This window comes from Leucoraja erinacea, chromosome 11 (genome assembly GCF_028641065.1).
Source record: "Leucoraja erinacea ecotype New England chromosome 11, Leri_hhj_1, whole genome shotgun sequence".
NCBI classification, from domain to species: Eukaryota; Metazoa; Chordata; class Chondrichthyes; order Rajiformes; family Rajidae; genus Leucoraja; species Leucoraja erinaceus.
Window position 1 is genome coordinate 54,958,584 of NC_073387.1, and position 22,918 is coordinate 54,981,501.

At 48.4% G+C, this 22,918-nt stretch overlaps 1 protein-coding gene across 1 annotated transcript in view; it reads right to left on the reverse strand.

The window, feature by feature from the left end:
• The window catches only part of LOC129701382 (protein Shroom2-like), a 59,634-nt gene that overhangs the window by 2,653 nt on the left and 34,063 nt on the right, over positions 1-22,918 (reverse strand). The window contains exons 6-9 of the mRNA XM_055642519.1: positions 21,121-21,795; positions 18,340-18,831; positions 15,791-15,926; positions 10,853-11,125 (exon numbers count right to left, since the gene is read on the reverse strand). Of these exons, the coding sequence (XP_055498494.1) occupies positions 10,853-11,125; positions 15,791-15,926; positions 18,340-18,831; positions 21,121-21,795 (1,576 nt within the window). The remainder of the gene's footprint in view (positions 1-10,852; positions 11,126-15,790; positions 15,927-18,339; positions 18,832-21,120; positions 21,796-22,918) is intronic.

Here is a 22,918-nt window from a genome sequence, read left to right on the forward strand (position 1 = left end):
AACCACCTTAAAGGGCCTGTCCTTTAAGTATACAAGCCCAGCTGCTCCATTCTATCAACATATGACAGTCCTGCCATCCTGGGAATTAACCTTGTGAACCTACACTGCACTCCCTCAATAGGTAAGGTAATTCAAGAGCTCTCCCGAGTTAAAAAAAAAAATCAAACTCGTGGTAAGTACGTAGAATGTACGTAGCGGGTACGTCGGAGCACGGGACGTCTCTTAGCGGCATGTTGAAAAATGTTCACCAGAGCCCAGAGTACCTACGAGCGGCTATTACCGTAATTCTCCGAGTTCGAATCAGGGGAAACTCGGGAGAACTCTTGAATTAGCTCGTACAGTGGGACAGGCCCTTTACACAGTGAAGGTTGAAAATTTACCAACCATATCAGTAGGGTCGCCAACTTTCTCACTCCCAAATAAGGGACAAAAGGTCAAAATACGGGACAAATTCCCGACGGCAATTCGGCCGTGGGTGGGTGAATGATGAGTTGGCCCCGGGTGCTGGACAGCACACAAAGCCCAGCCGGCGGGCCAGCTGAGGAGTTTTGGCCCGGGCCGCGCGATGTCGCGCGCAAAGTCCGGCGCCCCGTCCAACTCATGAACCGGTGATCGGCCGTGAGAAGGAGGGGTGGTGTCGGCGGTAAGCGAAGGTCGGACAGCTGGCCGGGCTGCCGACCGACCGACGGGGCCACGGGCGAGGCGCTGCTGCTGCTGCTGCACTCCATGGGCTGCACTACGTCGGGCGGGTGAGGCGGGGCCGGGCACGGCGCTCCGACCCGACAGTCCCCTCGACCCGTGTAGTAGCGGTCAAATACGGGACAAGGGCGGTCCCAATGGGACAAACCAATTTAGCCCAATATACGGGATGTCATAGAAACATAGAAACATAGAAATTAGGTGCAGGAGTAGGCCATTCGGCCCTTCGAGCCTGCACCGCCATTCAATATGATCATGGCTGATCATCCAACTCAGTATCCCGTACCTGCCTTCTCGCCATACCCCCTGATCCCCTTAGCCACAAGGGCCACATCTAACTCCCTCTTAAATATAGCCAATGAACTGGCCTCAACTACCCTCTGTGGCAGAGAGTTCCAGCAATTCACCACTCTCTGTGTGAAAAAAGTTCTTCTCATCTCGGTTTTAAAGGATTTCCCCCTTATCCTTAAGCTGTGACCCCTTGTCCTGGACTTCCCTAACATCGGGAACAATCTTCCTGCATCTAGCCTGTCCAACTCCTTAAGAATTTTGTAAGTTTCTATAAGATCCCCTCTCAATCTCCTAAATTCTAGAGAGTATAAACCAAGTCTATCCAGTCTTTCTTCATAAGACAGTCCTGACATCCCAGGAAACAGTCTGGTGAACCGTCTCTGCACTCCCTCTATGGCAATAATGTCCTTCCTCAGATTTGGAGACCAAAACTGTACGCAATACTCCAGGTGTGGTCTCACCAAGACCCTGTACAACTGCAGTAGAACCTCCCTGCTCCTATACTCAAATCCTTTTGCAATGAAAGCTAACATACCATTTGTTTTCTTCACTGCCTGCTGCACCTGCATGCCTACCTTCAATGACTGGTGTACCATGACACCCAGGTCTCGCTGCATCTCCCCCTTTCCCAATCGGCCACCATGTCCCGGCTAATACGGGGCAGTTGGCAACACTATATATCAGTGACCGTACACCCGCTGCTCTTTACCTTGACCCAAATTTCACCGGAATTTACCTGGCATTAAAGATTATTCATTTTATCCTGTATCCTGTGGATGGATTGTAATTAGGTATTGTCTATTGGCTGTCTGGCTAACAAGCAACAACATGCAGCAGGACTTGGGAGTGCTGGTGCAGGACATCCAAACAGTTAATTTGCAAGTTGAATCAGTTGCAAGGAAGGCCAATTCAATGCTAGCATTTATATCAAGAATACAAACACAGAGATGTTAACGCTGAGGCTCTACAAGACGCTGGTCAGGCCACATTTGGAGCACCGTGAGCAAATGTGGGCCCCATATCCGAGGAAGGATGTGCTGGCTCTGGAGAGGGACCAGAGGAGATTTACAAGAATAATTCCAGGAATGAGTGGGTCAGCATATGATGAGCATTTGGCAGCACTGGGCCTGTACTCGCTGGAGTTTAGAAGGTTGAGGGGGGGGGACCACATTGAAACTTACAGAATAATGAATAGAGTGGACATGCAAAGGATGTTTCCACTGGTGGGAGAGTCTCGGACCAAAGGTCACAGCCTCAGAATTAAAGGACGCCCTTTTTGAAAGGAGTTGAGGAAGAACTTCTTGAGTCAGAGGGTAGTTAATCTGTGCAACTCATTGCCACAGAGGGCTGTGGGGGCCAAGGCAGTGGATATTTTTAAGGCAGAGATGGATAGATTATTGATTATAACAGGTGTCAGGGATTATGGGGAGAAGAAAGGAAAATGAGACAGAGATCAGTTATGATTGAATGGTGGAGTAGACTCGATGGGCCGAATGGCCTAATTCTACTCCAATAACTTGTCAACTTGCGAGCTTTTCACTGCACCACTGTACACATGACAATAATACATTAAACAGCTTTACCTGACCAATAGCAAATTACATACAGAATATTAATAAACCTGATCGTTCAACTAAATCCTACATTCAAAAGACGTGTGAGTTTGTTGTCTGACTTGTCCCCAGTGTGTGGGAGAGAATGGGATAACATAGAACTAGCGTGAATGGGTGATCGATGAGTGGTCTCCATACTGTATCATTCAATTAATCAATAAATCGCTAATCCTAACCCAAAGGATTTGCGTACAGGAGCAGGGAGGTTCTACTGCAGTTGTACAGGGTCTTGGTGAGACCACACCTGGAGTATTGCGTACAGTTTTGGTCTCCAAATCTGAGGAAGGACATTCTTGCCATAGAGGGAGTACAGGGAAGGTTCATCAGACTGATTCCTAGGATGTCAGGACTTTCATATGAAGAAAGACTGGATAGACTCGGCTTGTACACGTTGGAATTCAGAAGACTGAGGGGGGATCTTACAGAAACTTACAAAATTCTTAAGGGGTTGGACAGGCTAAATGCCAGATTATTCCCGATGTTGGGGAAGTCCAGAACTAAGGGTCACAGCTTAAGGATAAGGGGGAAATCCTTTAGGACCGAGATGAGAAGAACATTTTTCGCACAGAGAGTGGAGAATCTGTGGAACTCTCTACCACAGAAGGTAGTTGAGGCCACAGTTCATTGGCTATATTTGAAGAGGGAGTTAGATGTGGCCCTTGTGGCTAAAGGGATCAGGGGGGTATGGAGAGAAGGCAGGGATGGGATACTGAGTTGGATGGTCAGCCATGATCATATTGAATGGCGGTGCAGGCTCGAAGTGGAGAATGGCCTACTCCTGCACGTATATTCTACGTGTCTATGTTTCTATGCTGCGAGGATGAGTCAAGGGCAAACTCGGCAGAATTAGGTCGTGAAAGTGGGACAGGCCCTTCAGTTTTACTTGTCATTAGATTTTCACTTTGAACACATTCATCGTGAGACGTGGAATAAAGTCACCAGATTTTACTTGGCCTGGTTTTCCAATCACTCATAAACCAAGTCAGCTGATGGGAATTAGGCAGCCAGGGTATACACTAAATAAGATGATCCTTTTTGGTCATTAATACTGTGGAATGTTAATCTTTTCTCTGCACAACCGATGGAACTAATTCTAATTCTTCCACTTTCTTTCCGCATCCCCTGTTTACGCATTGTCGGTGCATTTATCCCATCGGATGGAGAAACGTCTGATCATTGGTTTATTCATCTTTAAAATCACCCTCGGCCGTGTCCAAGTGGTGATGCGAATCATTAAAACATGATAAACACACTTCTCCGACACATAGAAACATAGAAAATAGGTGCAGGAGTAGGCCATTCGGCCCTTCGAGCCTGCACCGCCATTTGATACGATCATGGCTGATCATCCAACTCAGTATCCCATCCCTGCCTTTTCTCCATGCCCCCTGATCCCTTTAGCCACAAGGGCCACATCTAACTCCCTCTTAAATATAGCCAATGAACTGGCCTCAACTACCTTCTGTGGCGGAGAATTCCACAGATTCACCACTCTCTGTGTGAAAAATGTTTTCCTCATCTCGGTCCTAAATGATTTCCCCCTTATCCTTAAACTGTGACCCCTTGTCCATGACTTCCCCAACATCGGGAACAATCTTTCTGCATCTAGCCTGTCCAACCCCTTAAGAATTTTGTAAGATTCTATAAGATCTCCCCCTCAATCTTCTAAATTCTAGCGAGTACAAGCCGAGTCTGTCCAGTCTTTCTTCATATGAAAGTCCTGACATCCCAGGAATCAGTCTGGTGAACCTTCTCTGTACTGCCTCTATGGCAAGAATGTCTTTCCCCAGATTAGGAGACCAAATTTTCATTTTCATTTTAAAATGTACTTATTGTACATTGACCAAGTATGAAGAACTGGTCGTAGACTGCCGCAAACAGGGCTGGAAGGCAAGGTGTATGCCCATCGGGGTTGGCTGCAGAGGTTTTGCAGGGCAATCGCTCTACAAAGCCTCGAGTGCACTGGGCATCAAGGGAGTGGAGAGGAGAAGGGCCATCAAGAACACCACAGAGGCAGCGGAGAAGGCCTCGAGATGGCTCTGGATCAGGAGAGGAGATCCATGGGGAGGAGCGAATGCCACCTGAACACAAGTCGTGGTCTGATCAACCACGGCTGGGTCACCTGGGCAAGGGCGTCTGATGTTGAAAGACCCGAAACTCCCCAGGTTACATCACTGATGATGTGTTCAGGAGCATCAAGAGACGTGTTTTTATCAAAATGATGCTGCCTGATCTGCTGAGTTACTCCAGCAATTCATGTCTATCTTCTGTATAGTAGAACATTGAATGATTGAGTAATTGATTGGAAGGTACAGTATGGATCCAAGCCCTTCAGCCCACCAGGTCCATGCGACTATAAATCTCCCATTCACACCAGTTCTATGTTTTCCCACTTTCGTATGCACTCTCTGGGATGAGTGTATAATCAATCTACATGGGCATGTTATGGTTAGCATGGACATAATGGGCCAAAGGGCCTTTTTCCAGATTGTATACTTCCGATTCTAGATGCTGCAGCCAATTTACATGGAAGTAAGCTCATATGTTCTAGCTGCATAATTAGGCACTTTGGCCCATCAAGTCTACTCCACCATTCAATCATGGCTGATCTATCATTCTCTCTCAACACCTGCCTTCGCCCCCTAACCCCCGACACCCACACTAATTAATTGATTATTTTTATTTTGGCACTCTTATTTAAAGAAACTCTTCTTGTAAATAGTGAAAGGCCTGGATAGAGTGGATGTGGAGGGGATGTTTCCACTAGTGGGAGAGTCTAGGACCAGAGATCATAGCTTCAGAATTAAAGGATTTTGTTTAAGAAGGAACTGCAGATGCTGGAAAATCAAAGGTAGACAAAAATGCTGGAGAAACTCAGCGGGTGCAGCAGCATCTATGGAGCGAAGGAAATAGGCAACCTTTCTTCAGATTGAATTAAAGGATGTTCCTTTGGGAAGGAGATGCGGAGGAATTTCTTCGGTCAGAGAGCAGCGAGTCTGTGGAATTCTTTGCCACAGTGGACTGTGGAGCCCAATTCAATGGATATTTCGAAGGCAGAGACCGCTAGATTCTTGATTAGTACGGGTGTCATGGGTTATGGGGAGAAGGCAGGAGAATGGAGTTAGGAGGGAGAGATAGATCAGCCATGATTGAATGGCGGAGTAGACTTGATGGGCCGAATGGCCTAATTCTGCTCCTATTACCTATGAACTTATGAATTCGGTCTCAGTGACTTTTACATCAGCAGCTGGGGTTTAGTTTTGATGTTCCAATTGTTAATGAAATAATGGCCTTGGCAGCTCAGATTAGCTGTTCAAGGCTACAGTGATATCTAAGGCTGCAGGTTTGTGATTCAGATGTCCATGTTATCAGCTACACTTGGCACACATTTATCTATTGACAGCGTTCAGGAATTCCAGCTGGTAAATAAAGCATTCTTTGTCAAACTACACTTTGCCCTCCACAACGGCGTTCCTGCATTTGAACTGCGTATCCATTTTGGAACAAAATTCCTGAATAGTCCTTTAAAAAAATAAAAAATAAAATGTAAGTTTATTAAAGCCCAAAGGAACACAGTGCTGGAGTAACTCAGCGGGTCAGGCAGCATCTGTGGAGAACATGGATAGGTGACGTTTCACAGAGTGCTGGAGTAACTCAGCGGGTCAGGCAGCATCTATGGAGCTAAGGAAATAGGCAACGTTTCCCGAAACGTTGCCTATTTCCAGAAGGATTTCGGCCTGAAAAGTTGCCTATTTCCTTAGCTCCATAGATGCTTCTGCACCATAACTCAGCGGGTCAGGCAGCATCTGTGGAGAACGTGGATAGGTGACGTTTCACAGAGTGCTGGAGTAACTCAGCGGGTCAGGCAGCATCTGTGGAGAACATGGATAGGTGACGTTTCACAGAGTGCTGGAGTAACTCAGCGGGTCAGGCAGCATCTGTGGAGAACATGGATAGGTGACGTTTCACAGAGTGCTGGAGTAACTCAGCGGGTCAGGCAGCATCTGTGGAGAACATGGATAGGTGACGTTTCACAGAGTGCTGGAGTAACTCAGCAGGTCAGGCAGCATCTGTGGAGAACATGGATAGGTGACGTTTCACAGAGTGCTGGAGTAACTCAGCGGGTCAGGCAGCATCTGTGGAGAACATGGATAGGTGACGTTTCACAGAGTGCTGGAGTAACTCAGCGGGTCAGGCAGCATCTGTGGAGAACATGGATAGGTGCGTTTCACACAGTGCTGGAGTAACTCTGCAGGTCAGGCAGCATCTGTGGAGAACATGGATAGGTGACGTTTCACAGAGTGCTGGAGTAACTCAGCGGGTCAGGCAGCATCTGTGGAGAACATGGATAGGTGACGTTTCACAGAGTGCTGGAGTAACTCAGCAGGTCAGGCAGCATCTGTGGAGAACATGGATAGGTGACGTTTCACAGACTTTTTTGGCGACTGCCAGCACCCGTCATGGGTCGGCGAAAAAATTTTCAACATGTTGAAATCCAGCAGCGACCAGAACAAGCACGACTCTTTGGGCGACTGCTCACAACCGTACAGGCTTCACCCCCGCGACATGTCGCCCGTACGGCCGTGAGTCGTCTCCTCAGTCGCCCAAAGAGTCGTAGCTTCTTTCTGGTCGCCGCTGGATTTTCAACACGTTCAAAATTTTGGCCGACCTATGACGGGTGCCGGCAATCGCGGAAAAAGTCACGCAAGTGGGACAGGCCCTTTTGTGTCGATCTTCGGTGTAAACTGCCATCTGGAGGGGGGGGGGGGGGGGGGGGGCTTTGGAGAGGGGGCAGAAGAGCTTTACCCCAATGAGAGAAACAAGGAACTACAGATGCTGGTTTACAAGAAGAGACACAGAGTGCTGGAGTAGCTCGGTGGATCGGGAAGTATCTCTGGAGAACGTGGATAGGGGACGCTGTGGGTCGAGACCCTTCTGTGTCATTTTTGCCAGACTGAAGCCTGGATTAGTGGACATTAACTATAATGAGAGATTGAACAAACTTTGATTATTTTCTCTAGAATGCCAGAGTTCGAGGGGAGACCTGGTCGAAATATATTTGAAACATAGAAATAGGAACAGGAGAAGGCCATTCGGCCCTTCGAGCTAGCACCGCCATTCAATACGATCATGGCTGATCATCTAAAATCAGTACCCCGTTCTTGTTTTTTCCCCCCATATCCCTTGATTCTGTTAACCCCGAGAGCACAATCTAACTCTCTCTTGAAAACATCCTGTGAATAGGCCTCCACTGCCTTCTGTGGCAGAGAATTTCACAGATTAAAGCACAAGGCATTGGGGGTTCAGTATTGATGTGGATAGAGAACTGGCTGGCAAACAGGAAGCAAAGAGTAGGAGTAAACGGGTCCTTTTCACAATGGCAGGCAGTGACTAGTGGGGTACCACAAGGCTCAGTACTGGGACCCCAGCTATTCACAATATATATTAATGATCTGGATGAGGGAATTGAAGGCAATATCTCCAAGTTTGCGGATGACACTAAGCTGGGGGGCAGTGTTAGCTGTGAGGAGGATGCTAGGAGACTGCAAGGTGACTTGGATAGGCTGGGTGAGTGGGCAAATGTTTGGCAGATGCAGTATAATGTGGATAAATGTGAGGTTATCCATTTTGGTGGCAAAAAAACGGGAAAGCAGACTATTATCTAAAGTGGTGGTCGATTGGGAAAAGGGGGGAGATGCAGCGAGACCTGGGTGTCATGGTACACCAGTCATTGAAGGTAGGCATGCAGGTGCAGCAGGCAGTAAAGAAAGCGAATGGTATGTTAGCTTTCATTGCAAAAGGATTTGAGTATAGGAGCAGGGAGGTTCTACTGCAGTTGTACAGGGTCTTGGTGAGACCACACCTGGAGTATTGCGTACAGTTTTGGTCTCCAAATCTGAGGAAGGACATTACTGCCATAGAGGGAGTGCAGAGACGGTTCACCAGACTGATTCCTGGGATGTCAGGACTGTCTTATGAAGAAAGACTGGATAGACTTGGTTTATACTCTCTAGAATTTAGAAGATTGAGAGGGGATCTTATAGAAACTTACAAAATTCTTAAGGGGTTGGACAGGCTAGATGCAGGAAGATTGTTCCCGATGTTAGGGAAGTCCAGGACAAGGGGTCACAGCTTAAGGATAAGGGGGGGAAATCCTTTAAAACCATGAGGAGAAGAACTTTTTTCACACAGAGAGTGGTGAATCTCTGGAACTCTCTGCCACAGAGGGTAGTTGAGGCCAGTTCATTGGCTATATTTAAGAGAGAGTTAGATGTGGCCCTTGTGGCTAAGGGGATCAGGGGGCATGGAGAGAAGGCAGGTACGGGATACCGAGTTGGATGATCAGCCATGATCATATTGAATGGCGGTGCAGGCTCAAAGGGCCGAATGGCCTACTCCTGCACCTAATTTCTATGTTTCTATGTTTCTATTCACAACTCTCTGGGTGAAGAGGTTTTTCCTCAACTCAGTCCTAAATGGCCTACCCGTTATTCTTAAACTGTGGCCCCTGGTTCTGGACTCCCCCAACATTGGAAAACATGTTTCCTGCCTCTAACGTGTCGAAGCTCTTAATAATCTTATATGTTTCAATAAGATCTCCACTCATCCTAAATTCCAGAGTATACAAGCCAAGCCTCTCCATTCTATCCACATACGACAGTCCCGCCATCCCGGGAATTAACCTTGTGAACCTACACTGCACTCCCTCAATAGCAAGAATGTCCTTCCTCAAATTTGCTGACCAAATCTGCACACAATACTCAATATATCAAAGACTGTCGGGCATAGCTCTCAGGTAAGAGGGGCAACACCTAAAGGAGATGTGCAAGGTAAGTTGTTGTGTATTTATTTATCCATTCACACACAAGGGGTGGTGGGTGCCTGGAACACGCTGCCAGGAGTGGTGGTGGAGGCAGTAGTGACAGGCATTTAAGAAGCTTTTAGATAGGAACATGGATATGCAGCGAATGGCTATGGATCACATGCAGGCAGAGCAGATGAGTTTATCTTGTCATCAAGTTCAGCATGGACATTGTGGGCCGAAGGGCCTTTCCCTGTGTTGTACGTTTAATGTACATGAACCAGGTTATTCATAGCCAGAGTCATACAGCGTAGAAACAGGCCCTTTGGCCCAACTTGTCCACACTGGCCAAGATATCCCATCCACACTACTCCCACCTGACTGCGTTTGGCCCATATCCCTCCAAACCCGTCCTATCCAATGTACCTGTCTAATTGTTCCTTAAATGTTGGGGTGGTCCCTGGCCAAACTATCTCCTCTGGCAGCCCGTTCCATACACCCACCACCCTTTGTGAGAAAAGGTTACCCCCCAGTTTCCTATTTCCACAGAGGGCAGTGGAGGCCAAGTCACTGGATGGATTTAAGAGAGAGTTAGATAGAGCTCTAGGGGCTAGTGGATTCAAGGGAAATGGGGAGAAGGCAGGCACGGGTTATTGATTGGGGACGATCAGCCATGATCGCAATGAATGGCAGTGCTGGCTCGAAGGGCCGAATGGCCTCCTGCTGCACCTATTTTCTATGTTTCTAAATCTTTTCCCTTTCACCTTGAACTGTTTCTGTGCCGTATGTCTCAACGAGAACAAAATTCAACACAGAGAACTAATGATAAACGAGTGCCAAGGGGTCATGGGGAGAAGGCAGGAGAATGGGGTTATGAGGGAGAGGTAGATCGGCCATGTTTTAATGGCGGAGTAGTTTAGTTTAGTTTCGAGCTACGGCGCGGGAAACAGGCCCTTCGGCCCACCAGGCCTGCGCTGACCAGCGATCCCCGCACATTAACACTGTCCTACACCCATCTTTACATTTACCAAGCAAATTAACCTACAAACCTGCACGTCTTTGGAGTGTGGGAGGAAACCGAAGATCTCGGAGAAAACCCATGCAGGTCACGGGGAGAACGTACAAACTCCGTACAGACAGCACCCGTAGTCGGGATCGAACCTGGGTCTCCTGCGCTGCATTCGCTGTCAGGCAGCAACTCTACCGCTGCGCCACCGTGACCTACTCCTTCCACATATGATCTTATTAAACCGATGTCCTCTGGCCCTCGATTCACCTTCTCTGGGCACGAGACTCTGCGCAGTTACCCGACCTATGCCTCTCATGATAAGATCACCCCTCGTCCTCCTGCGCTCCAAGGAATAGAGTCCCAGCCTGCTCAACCTCTGCCCACAGCTCAGGCCTTGTAGTCCCGGCAAGAACTCAACCCTCATTTATTGGGACCCACCTTCTCCTCCACACCGGTAGACTCGTTGACCTTGCTCAGGGCACTCTCCACACGCACCAGGCGGCTGGAGAGACACAGCAGCAAGCCCATCACCTTGTCCAAGTCGGCGACGAAGCTCTTGTACTTCTGCAGATCGTTTGGGTTGCAGATTTGGCCGACGCAGGCCTCGATGTCGTCTCCCAGAGAGTCGTTCACTTTGATGTCCTCCTGCAGGCCAGCTTGAGCCTCGTGAAGACTCCGCAGCTTCCACCTGATGGCGACGATCAACTCCCTCTGCAAAGCAAAGCACGGGAATGGTCGACAGCCCCGACCCGCGCGGGCGCCCGGAAGGTTCCGCGGAGAGGCGAGCCGCCCACTCACCCAGCCGCAAGGTCCACATCTCCTGCGGCAAACCGACCCCCTCCCCCCCCCCCCCAGGTTGGAAATGTCAAAGAATAGGGGGCAGTGAGAGAGGGAACATTTAACTGAGATGAACGGGGCAAGATGGCAGGTGCCTGGAACGTGTTGCCAAGGTGATGGTGGAGGCAGATAGATTCGTAAGTTCTAGTAGCAGAATTAGGCCATTCGGCCCAAACATTCCCTCTCAATCCCATCCTCCTGCCTTGTCCCCATAACCCCGGACATGGAAACTGGGTGCAGGAACAGGCCATTCGGCCCTTCGAGCCAGCACAGCCATTCAGTATGACACCTGTACTAATCAAGAATCTGTCAATCTTCATCTTAAAAATATCCAGTGACTTGGCCTCCACAGCCGTCTGTGGCAATGAATTCCACAGATTCACCACCCTCTGACTAAAGAAATGTCTCCTCATCTCTTTTCTGAAGTATGTCCTGTTATTCTGAGGCCCTGGACTCTCCCACAAGTGGAAAAGTAATGATGTTTAAGTGGCTTTTGGATATGCAGAGAATAGAGTTATATGAATCACGGGGAGATAGAGATTAAAGTTCAGCACATACATTGTGGGCCAAGGGCCTGTCCTTGTGCTGCCCTGTTCTATGAAAGGATCTGTAGGGCCATCTGACCAACTAGCGAAGGGTGGCGCAGCGGTAGAGTTGCTGCCTCACAGCGCTAGAGACCCAGGTACGATCCTGAATACGGGTGCTGTCTGTACGGAGTTTGCACGTTCTCCCTGTGACCGCGTGGGTTTTCCTTGGCTGCTCCCGTTTCCTCCCACATCCCAAAGATGCGCAGGTTTGTAGGCTAATTGGCTTCTAGACATTGCCCCTGGTGTAGGAATGATAGTGCTAGTGAACTGGTCGGCATGGACTTGTTGGGCCGAAGGGCCTGTGTCCAAGATGTATCTATAAAACTGAAAACTAAAAAGACTGTGAATTAATGGGATTGGTGCAATCAATACTGAATGATTTTGTTGTCACAATCAAATGCATGTTTCTTTTTTGGAAAAAGTACTCAAGGTTTACGAATTAATATGGAGGAACTGTTTATAGACACAATCTCAGCGGGACAGGCAGCATCGCTGGATAGAATGAATGGGTGACGTTTCTGGTCGAGACCCTTCTTCAGATAGAGTCAGGGGAGAGGGAGACACATATGCACGGGTAAAGTGTGGAAATGAGAGAATAAAGGGGACAAAGATCAAGGAAAATGTAGACTGGATCATTATTAGCTGGGAGAAGGTGACCACGAGGCACATAAAGATAAAATGTAATCAGGAGGACAGTCAGACTGGTCGAAGAATGAGGATGGGGGAGGGATGGAGAGAGAGGGAAAGCAAGGGTGACTTGAAGTTAGAGAAGTCAATATACATACCACTGGGGTGTAAGCTGCCCAAGTGAAATATGAGATGCTGTTCCTCCAATTTGCGCTGGGCTTCACTCTGACAATGGAGGAGGCCCAGGACAGAAAGGTCAGTGTGGGAATGGGAGGGGGAGTTAAAGTGCTTGGCAGCTGGGAGATCAGGTTGGTCATGTTCTGTTCCAGTTTTGAATTCCACTTTACTGTGTCAAGCAGATGAGAGATACCAGTGCCGAGTTCCTTGTTGTTTACAGCGAGGAGGGTAACTAGAGCAGCATGGAGGCTGTGCTCTGTGGGGAAGCTAGGGTTTAAGAAACAAAAACAGCCAGCCAAAGTGGATTAAGTCTCTGGAGAGTTGACATCTGCTCTGCAGTACAAGCTAATCGAGGGACTATTTTGGTATAATCCTAGCACTGGTGTGAAAGTGCTGCCTTAGGAATCGCAAGCCACAACAGACATGCATCGGAAAATTTTAAGAAACATAGAAACATAGTTTCTGCAGGAGTAGGCCATTCGACCCTTCGAGCCTGCACCGCCATTCAATATGATCATGGCTGATCATCCAACTCAGTATCCCGTACCTGCCTTCTCTCCATACCCCCTGATCCCCTTAGCCACAAGGGCCACATCTAACTCCCTCTTAAATATAGCCAATGAACTGGCCTCAACTACCCTCTGTGGCAGAGAGTTCCAGAGATTCACCACTCTCTGTGTGAAAAAAGTTCTCCTCATCTCGGTTTTAAAGGATTTCCCCCTTATCCTTAAGCTGTGACCCCTTGCCCTGGACTTCCCCAACATCGGGAACAATCTTCCTGCATCTAGCTTGAAAGAACTGCAGTTGCTGGAAAAAAATCGAAAGTAGACAAAAAATGCTGGAGAAACTCAGTGGGTGAGGCAGCATCCATGGAGAGAAGGAATTGGCGACGTTTCGGGTCGAGACCCTTGTTCAGAAATCCATAAGAAATTGTTAGCTTTAGTTTTTTAGTTTTTAGAGATACAGCACAGAACAGGCTTTTCGGCCCAGCGAGTCCACTCCAACCAGCGACCCCCGCAGACCAACACTATCCTACACACACTAGGGACAATTTACATTTATACCAAGGCAATTAATCTACAAATCTGTACATCTTTGGAGGTGTGGGAGGAAACCAAAGATTTCGGAGAAAACCCACGTGTTAGTGTTTTGGGTTGGTGGTCAAATGGATAAATTGTTTGTGCAATCTGCAAATCAGAATTTTATTCGGACTGTGCTTATTATTTATTCTTGCATTAGAAGCATACACAAAGCATTGTGAAGTAACTTCCTTCAACAAGAAAATACAATCAGGCCCTTCAGCCCAACTCATCCATGCTGGCCAAGATGCCCCGTCCAGGCTAGTCCTATTTCCCTGCATGAGTAGTACCAGGTAATCTGGCAGCCAAAGATAGACACAAAACGCTGGAGTGACTCAGCGGGTCAGGCAGCATCTCTGGATGGAAGGAATGGGTGACATTTCCGGTCGAGACCCTTCTTCAGACTAGTCAGGAGAAAGGGAAACGAGAGATATAGATGGTGATGTAGAGAGATAGAGAGCAAATTAATTAAAGATATGCAAAAATAATAAATGAAACAGGCCGTTGTTAGCCGTTTGCTAGGTGAGAACGAGAAGCTGGTGCGACTCGGGTGGGGGAGGGATGGAGAGAGAGAGAGGGAATGCCGGGGTTACTTGAAGTTAGCGAAATCAATATTCATACCACTGGGCTGTAAGCTGCCCAAGTGAATATATCTGACTGCCCGATTCAGAACTCAATTGCCTGTAATCATGGGATTTTAACTAGTTCTGACCCCAGGCAGTTGGTGATTGTTGTCTACGATGGTTCTTTACTTTATCCTTTAGAGATATAGCACGGAAATATGCCCTTCGGCCGAATGAGTCAATGTCAAATCTATGTGGCTACTATTGCACACCTCGGGAATGCAAGCAAAGAATATCACTGTGACTTGTCACATGCGAAAATAATGTCATTCATTTAGCCAGCAATCAGTCTGTACACTAACACTATCCTACACACTACGGACTATTTATAATTTTTTACTGAAGCCAATTAGCCTACAAACCTGTACGACTGGAGCATGGGAGGTAACCGGAGCACCCGGAGAAAACCCACGAGGTCACGGAAAGAAAGTACAAATTCCATACAGACAGCACCCATAGTCGGGATCGAACCCAGGTTTCTGGCGCTGTGAGGCTGCAACTCTACCACTGCACCACCGTGGCATCTGATGTTACGCATAGGGTCGCCAACTGCCCCGTATTAGCCGGGACATCCTGTATATTGGGCTAAATTGGTTTGTCCCGTACGGGACCGCCCTTGTCCCGTATTTGACCGCTACTACTCGGGTCGAGAGAGCTGTCGGGTCGGAGCGCCGCGTCCAGCCCCGCCTCACCCCGTCCCGACGTAGTGCAGCCCATGGAGTGCAGCAGCAGCGCCTCGCGCGTGGGCTCTGTCGTCCTTCGCTTACCGCCGATACCACCACCACCCCTCCTTCTCGTGGCCAATCATCGGTTCACGAGTTGGACGGGGCGCCGGACTTTGCACGCGACGTCGTGCGGCCCGGGCCAAAACTCCTCAGCTGGCCCGCCGGCTGGGCTTTGCGTGCTGTCCAGCACCCGGGGCCAACTCATCATTCACCCAGCCACGGCCGAGTCGGTCAACGAATTGCCCTCGGGAATTTGTCCCGTATTTTGACCTTTTGTCCCTTATTTGGGAGTGAGAACGTTGTCAACCCTAGTACCGCATCTTATACAACCTGAATGTACCGTGGGAGAGAGGCCAGTGTCTGGGATTACGGGGGACCCCAGTGTTGCAAATCAACCAACTTCTGATGAAAGGTCATTGAACAGAATGATTAGCTGCTTCCCACTCCAGATGCTGCCCGACCCGTTGAATATTTCCAGCATGCGCTGCGTTGTTTCAGACGTGCCGCATTGTGCCTTTAGCTCACCACCAGAGCACTCTTGAAAGAAACTGAAGGGCCTGTCCCAGTCGCCGGAAAAAATCGGCAACTGCCGGCATCATTCACTGACGTTTCAGGCGTGTCGACATGTTATTTCAAGCTTCGCGACATTTTTTTTAAAAAAAATAAATAAATAAATCAGCAAGTGGAACAGGCCCTTGAGTTTCTGTGATTCAACACTCACCTTTTTGTCCGTGACATCAGTTGGCCAGTCTCCCCTCTCTCTGTTGATGTCTTGCATCAGAGTCATCGTGGCTGCTGCTGCTTTACACCCAGTGTCTGACCCCAACAAGGACGGCAACTGAATCTCTTTCGTGTTTCTAATGAAAAGAAACGGGGGAAACAGAAGCGGGGAATGTTGCGAGTTGGTTCCATTGACATCGGTTTCAGATGAGTTTATTGTCACGTGTACCGAGGCACAGTGAAAAGCTTTTGTCGTGTTTCCGTTTTATTATCTTTGAGGCGACTTGTATTCCTTTCATTTTGGAAAACTGATCAAAGAAAGCGCAAAGCCTAATTGTGTCATTTAGTTTTTAAGAAGGAACTGCAGATGCTGTTAAAATCGAAGGTAGAGAAAAGTGCTGGAGAAACTCAGTGGGTGCAGCAGCATCTATGGAGAAGGTCTGTCTGAAGGAGGATTTCGGCCTGAAACGTTGCCCATTTCCTTCGCTCCATAGACGATGCTGCACCCGCTGAGTTTCTCCAGCACTTTTGTCTACCAGTGTAGTTTAGTTTATTGTTATTGTCACACGTACCGAGGTACAGTGAAAAGCTTTTGTTGCGTGCTAACCAGTCAGCGGAAAGACTACACATGATTGCTATTGATCCATCCACTGTGTACAGGTACATGATAAGGGAATAACGTTTAGTGCAAGGTAAAGCCAGTAAAGTAGGTTCAACTATAGTCCGAGGGTCACCAATGAGGTAGATAGTAGTTCAGCACTGCTCTCTGGTTGTGGTGGGATGGTTCAGTTGCCTGAACATTGTTCCCGATGTTGGGGAAGTCCAGGACAAGGGGTCACAGTTTAAGGATAAGGGGGAAATCTTTTAGGACCGAGATGAGGAAAACATTTTTCTCACAGAGTGGTGAATCTGTGAAACTCTCTGCCACAGAAGGTAGTTGAGGCCACAGTTCATTGGCTATATTTACGAGGGAGTTAGATGTGGCCCTTGTGGCTAAAGGGATCAGGGGGTATGGAGAGAAGGCAGGTACAGGATACTGAGTTGGATGATCAGCCATGATCATATTGAATGGCGGTGCTGGCTCGAAGGGCTGAATGGCTTACTCCTGCACCTATTGTCTATTGTCTATGGTCAAAGTGCTGGAGTAATCCAGCAGGTCAGGTAGCATCTCTGGAGAACATTGCACTTGTCCATGTTCTACCAGCTTGCTGCCTGGCCCAGCACCTGGCGTCTTCTCTTGCAAGCCAGCATCTGCAGTGTCTCTTGTTTCCTCCAACCTTCCTCCAGCCGTTGTGACAATCACTCTCAACAAAGGGGACTCACGCTCATGGTGAAATGTACACGGGTTGGTCCCAATCCTTTGTTTAACAAAGGGTGATCTCCGAACATCAATCTAATGGTGAATCAGCCAAAATTTCCACTCTCTGACTGAGCACTGGGATAAAATAGGTGGATATTTCCTTCGGGGTGAAGCCAGAATGGCCTACAGCCCTCTCTCCTGTTGTCTCAAACTGCTTTGGGCCGATTTCCATTTCAAGGTACAGAGTGAGCAATATGATCTGATACAATGCTTGGGGAAGATAAATGAGAGATATTGTGTTAGTCTTAGATGGGAGAAGCTTCTAAAAATTGTACTATTTTTTAAATATAGAGACATCATAGAAACAGGCCCTTCAACGGCAAAAACGGGAAAGCAGACTATTATCTAAATGGTGGCCGATTGGGAATGGGGGGAGATGCAGCGAGACCTGGGTGTCATGGTACACCAGTCATTGAAGGTAGGCATGCAGGTGCAGCAGGCAGTAAAGAAAGCGAATGGTATGTTAGCTTTCATTGCAAAAGGATTTGAGTATAGGAGCAGGGAGGTTCTACTGCAGTTGTACAGGGTCTTGGTGAGACCACACCTGGAGTATTGCGTACAGTTTTGGTCTCCAAATCTGAGGAAGGACATTATTGCCATAGAGGGAGTGCAGAGACGGTTCACCAGACTGATTCCTGGGATGTCATGGGACTGTCTTATGAAGAAAGACTGGATAGACTTGGGTTTATACTCTCTAGAATTTAGGAGATTGAGGGGGGATCTTATAGAAACTTACAAAATTCTTAAGGGGTTGGACAGGCTAGATGCAGGAAGATTGTTCCCGATGTTGGGGAAGTCCAGGACAAGGGGTCACAGCTTAAGGATAAAGGGGGAAATCCTTTAAAACCGAGATGAGAAGAACTTTTTTCACACAGAGAGTGGTGAATCTCTGGAACTCTCTGCCACAGAGGGTAGTTGAGGCCATTTCATTGGCTATATTTAAGAGGGAGTTAGATGTGGCCCTTGTGGCTAAGGGGATCAGGGGGTATGGAGAGAAGGCAGGTACGGGATACTGAGTTGGATGATCAGCCATGATCATATTGAATGGCGGTGCAGGCTCGAAGGGCCGAATGGCCTACTCCTGCACCTAATTTCTATGTTTCAGCCCATCTAGTTTATGCCGATGTACACAATATTCTATATGTGTTTGATCGATTGTGAGATGTAGGTTGGAAACAATGTCTACTCACGATCTCTTGGTCTCTGCCTCCGTTGTCTGGCTGTACAATTGGCCTCTCCTCTGACAAGCCTCGAGGACCAGCGTATCCTCCTGAAACATGTCCTCCACAAGGTCCATTATGGTTTTGGTGGTGGGGTTGGGATCCAGGATCTCGGCCAACGAGCGATCCTGGTCAATTATTTCCTTGATGAGTTTCTCCGTCCTCAGCTCTTCGGGAGACTTGGTTCTCATCCTCGGATGGACACAGGAGTTGGTCCAATCCGTTGGACGTTTCCGAGACGTCTCGTGTCTATTTAGTGGGTCTTTAATGGGCGATGGGTGGCTGTTCCCACCTTTGATCTCAGACTTGGCCATTGAGACTGGTAGGGTCATCTCAACGATGCTGTCTGGACAAACAGGTGAGTACGCCAAGTCCGCAAGTCTAACCTTTATGTCATCTTCGGTGTCATATCCCGCGGGCTTCATCGGAACAAAGTCCACCGTTGACAGCAAATTCTCTCCGCTGGAAGAGAGAAAACCAAAACAAGAACATTTAGCTCGTAAATCAAACCACAAGTCTTTAGACGAGAGATATGGCGCAGAAACAGGCCCTTCGGTCCACCGAGTCCGTGCTGACCAGCGATCACCCCGGTTTCACCAGCACTATCCTACATACACTAGGGCCAATTTACAATTTTACCAAAAGCCAATTAACCTACAAACCCGCACATCTTTGGAGCAACCGGAGGAAACCCACGCAGGTCACGGGGAGAACGTGCAAACTCCGAACAGGCAGCAACCGTGGTGAAGATTGAACCCGGGTCTCTGCCGCTGTGAGGCAGCAGCTCTACCCGCTGCGTCAGAGACCTGTCAGTGGTCAATGAAGCCAGCAGACATGACAGAGCGTACCATTGGCACAGACACTGTTGCTGCCTCACAGGGCCAGAGATCCCGGTTCGATCCTGAATGCTGGTGCTGTCTGTATGGAGTTCGCAAGTTCTCTCCACGCTTCTGTTCCTCCCACGTTCCAAAGACGTGCGGGTTTGTAGGCTAATTGGCTTCTGTAAATTGCCGTTAGTGTGCAGGGAGTGGAGGGGAAAGTGGGACAAGATAGAACAGTGGAGGCCAAGTCACTGGATGGATTTAAGAGAGAGTTAGATAGAGCTCTAGGGGCTGGTGGAGTCAAGAGATATGGAGAGAAGGCAGGCACGGGTTATTGATTGGGGACGATCAGCCATGAACACAATGAATGGCGGTGCTGGCTTGAAGGGCTGAATGGCCACCTCCTGCACATATTTTCTATGTTTCTATGTAACTAGTGTGAACAGGAGCTTGTTGGTCGGCACAGACTCGGTGGGACAAAGGGCTCGTTTCCACGTTGTGTCTCTAGCTCCGAATAAATTATAAAATCTGCAGGCTATGGGTTGCTAGTGAGCAGGCAGGATACAGTTTAATACTGTGTCGGGAGGAAATGCAGATGCTAGTTTACACCAAAGATAGACACAAAATGCTGCAGTGACTCAACATCTCTGGAGAAATTGAATGAGGTGGTGTTTTGAGATCCTTCATCAGACATTTTCTAAGGGGAGGAGTCTTCACCACCCAGCGATGACCCCTTCTCTCATCTACAATGGTTCTCCTCCTCTTGGACTTCCCCGTACGGCCTCCTACCCTCTCTAGACGCTGTTTTCAAGAGAGAGTTAGATTTAGCTCGTCGGGCTAAAGGAAGCAAGGGATATGGGGGAAAAAGCAGAAACGGGGTACTGATTTTGGATGATTATATTGAATGGCGGTGCTGGCTCGAAGGGCCGAATGGCCACCTCCTGCACCTGTTGTCTATGTTTCTCAACCTTTTTTCCAACTGCTGGCAGGACATTAAATTTCTTATCTTTGTAGTCTGAAAGAAGGGTTCTGACCTGAAACATCATCCATTCCTTCTCTCCATTAATGTTGCCTGACCCGCTGAGTTACTATCAACTCTTTCAATAAAATAAAGCTGGTCGGGTGATCTGTAAATCAAAGCCCAGCAAGGTGCAGTTTGAACTATAACCAGTAGAGTGCAGCATTAATTAAATCACACAGGGCACACTGTTAAACCTCATGAAGACACAAGGCATGTGGAAGAAGGAACTGCAGATGCTGGTTTAAATCGAAGGTAGACAATGTTTTGGCTTTGGTAAAGATTGTAAATGGTACCTAGTGTGTAGGATGGTCCTAGTGTATGGGGTGATGGCTGGTCGGTGAGGACTAGGTTGGTCAATAGACAATAGGTGCAGGAGTAGGCCATTCGGCCCTTCGAGCCAGCACCGCCATTCAATGTGATCATCCCCAATCAGTACCCCGTTCCCGCCTTCTCCCCATATCCCCCGACTCCGCTATCTTTAAAAACCCTATCCAGCTCTCTAGAAAATATGCAGAGAATCGGCCTACTGAGGAAGAGAATTCCACAGACTCACAACTCTCCGAGTGAAAAAGAGTTTCCTCATCTCCGTTCTAAATGGCTTACCCCTTATTCCTAAACTGTGGCCCCTGGTTCTGGACTCCCCCAACATCGGGAACACGTTTCCTGCCTCTAGCGTGTCCAAACCCTTAACAATCTTATATGTGTCAATAAGATTCCCTCTCATCCTTCTAAACTCCAGAGTGTACAAGTCCAGCCGCTCCATTCTCTCAGCATATGACAGTCCCGCCATCCCGGGAATTAACCTTGTAAAGTGTAAACCAGTATGTCTAATAAAAAAACAGACCATTTAAGATAATTCCAAAACCATAACCGTAAGGATTTCTTGGACTACGAGAATCGTTGCCTTACCTCATTGGCCATCCAGTCGCTCCAGTTTCATAGTTTGCTGTTTTTTCCAGGGATGGCGAAGAATGGAAGACATTTTCTGGGCGCAGCGGTGAGGGCTTGGGTTGAACGGGAATGTTGTCAGAGGCAGGGCCGTGGTCCATGCCGCAGTTCCCTGAGACGGCCAAGGATCTCTCAAGGGGCACCTCATGACCCCGGGCAGGCAGGGAGGAGAGGGACCGAGCCCGAGCTCTTGCCCTCTCCATGGGCGAACGTGGAGATGGCGGTGGAGACGTCGGGGCGAGAGGCTCCTCACCACTGGATGACGTGGGACGTGACTTGCAGATGCCACGACCTCTCTGAAACCCGGCAGCGCCCTGGCTGGCTTGCCATTTCACGCCCCTGCTCAGTTTGCCCCAGTTTCGTTCAGGTGAAGGCATCTCCAGTGGTGGTGGGACCAGCACAGCATCGTCCTGTCCTGTCGGCTGACCACCACCGACTGGGCCGTGGAGCTGGTCGGTACTTCTGCTCATCCGTGAGGTCCATTTGCCAAAGAATGATGACGCGGTATAGTCCAGCGACATTCCTCGTGGTCTTTCATACCTGCTCTTGCCCACTGCCACATTAACGGCTCTGCGGTTGCGATACTTCCAGTCGACATCCACCTCGAGCGAAGTCTCCAGTTTGGCAACTCTGGGCCTGAAAAAGGACATTCCAAATTGAAACGTGAATACAGAAACGTGATGGACAGAGGGATTTTGGGGTCCAAGTTCATAACTCCCTTGCAAGTGGCAATAGACAATAGACAATAGGTGCAGGAGTAGGCCATTTGGCCCTTCGAGCCAGCACCGCCATTCAATATGATCAAGGCTGATCATCCCAAATCAGTACCCCATTCCTGCCTCCTCCCCATATCATAGAAACATAGAAAATAGGTGCAGTAGGCCATTCGGCCCTTCGAGCCTGCACCGCCATCCCTGTTCCTGCCTTCTCCCCAAATCCAGTGACTCCGGTATCTTTAAGAGGCCTATCTAGCTCTCTCTTGAAAGTATCCAGAGAACCGGCCTCCACCGCCCTCTGAGGCAGAGAATTCCACAGACTCACCACTCTCTGTGAGAAAAAGTGTTTCCTCATCTCCGTTCTAAATGGCTTATTCCTTATTCTTAAACTGTGGCCCCTGGTTCTGGACTCCCCCAACATGGGGAACATGTTTCCTTCCTCTAGCGTGTCCAAACCCTTAACAACCTTATATGTTTCAATGGGATGGCAATAAGATGGGGTGTTAATGTCACCACACGGTCTCAGTATGAAAAAGGGGTCCCAACCTGAAGCGTCACCCATTCTTCCTCTCCAGAGATGCTGCCCGTCCCGCTGAGTTACCCCGGCATTTTGCGTCTTATCTTCAGTGTAAACCAGCATCTGCAGTTCCTTCCTACACATGGTATGCTTGCCCTCATTAGTCAGGGCACAGACTATCAGTGTCAGGAAGTCGTGGTAAAACTCTGAACAAGAGTTTGTTTGGGCCGCATTTGGAGTTTTCCATGCAGTTCTAGTCGCCCGATTAAAGGATGGATGTGGAAAGTTTGGAGAGGGTGCAGAGGAGGTTTACCAGACTGATGCCTGCATTATGAGCAGCATAGATCGGGTTGACCGTCAGAATCTTACCCCCGCCCCCCACGCAAATAGTAAAACTGACAAGACTTTATTAGAAGAGATTAGAATTACCCGTCCACACCCGCATGTAGAATCTACATCTGAAGAACTTAAGGGCCTGTCCCACTTGGGCGTCATTTTGTACATCCTAAAATCCGGGGCGCTGGGC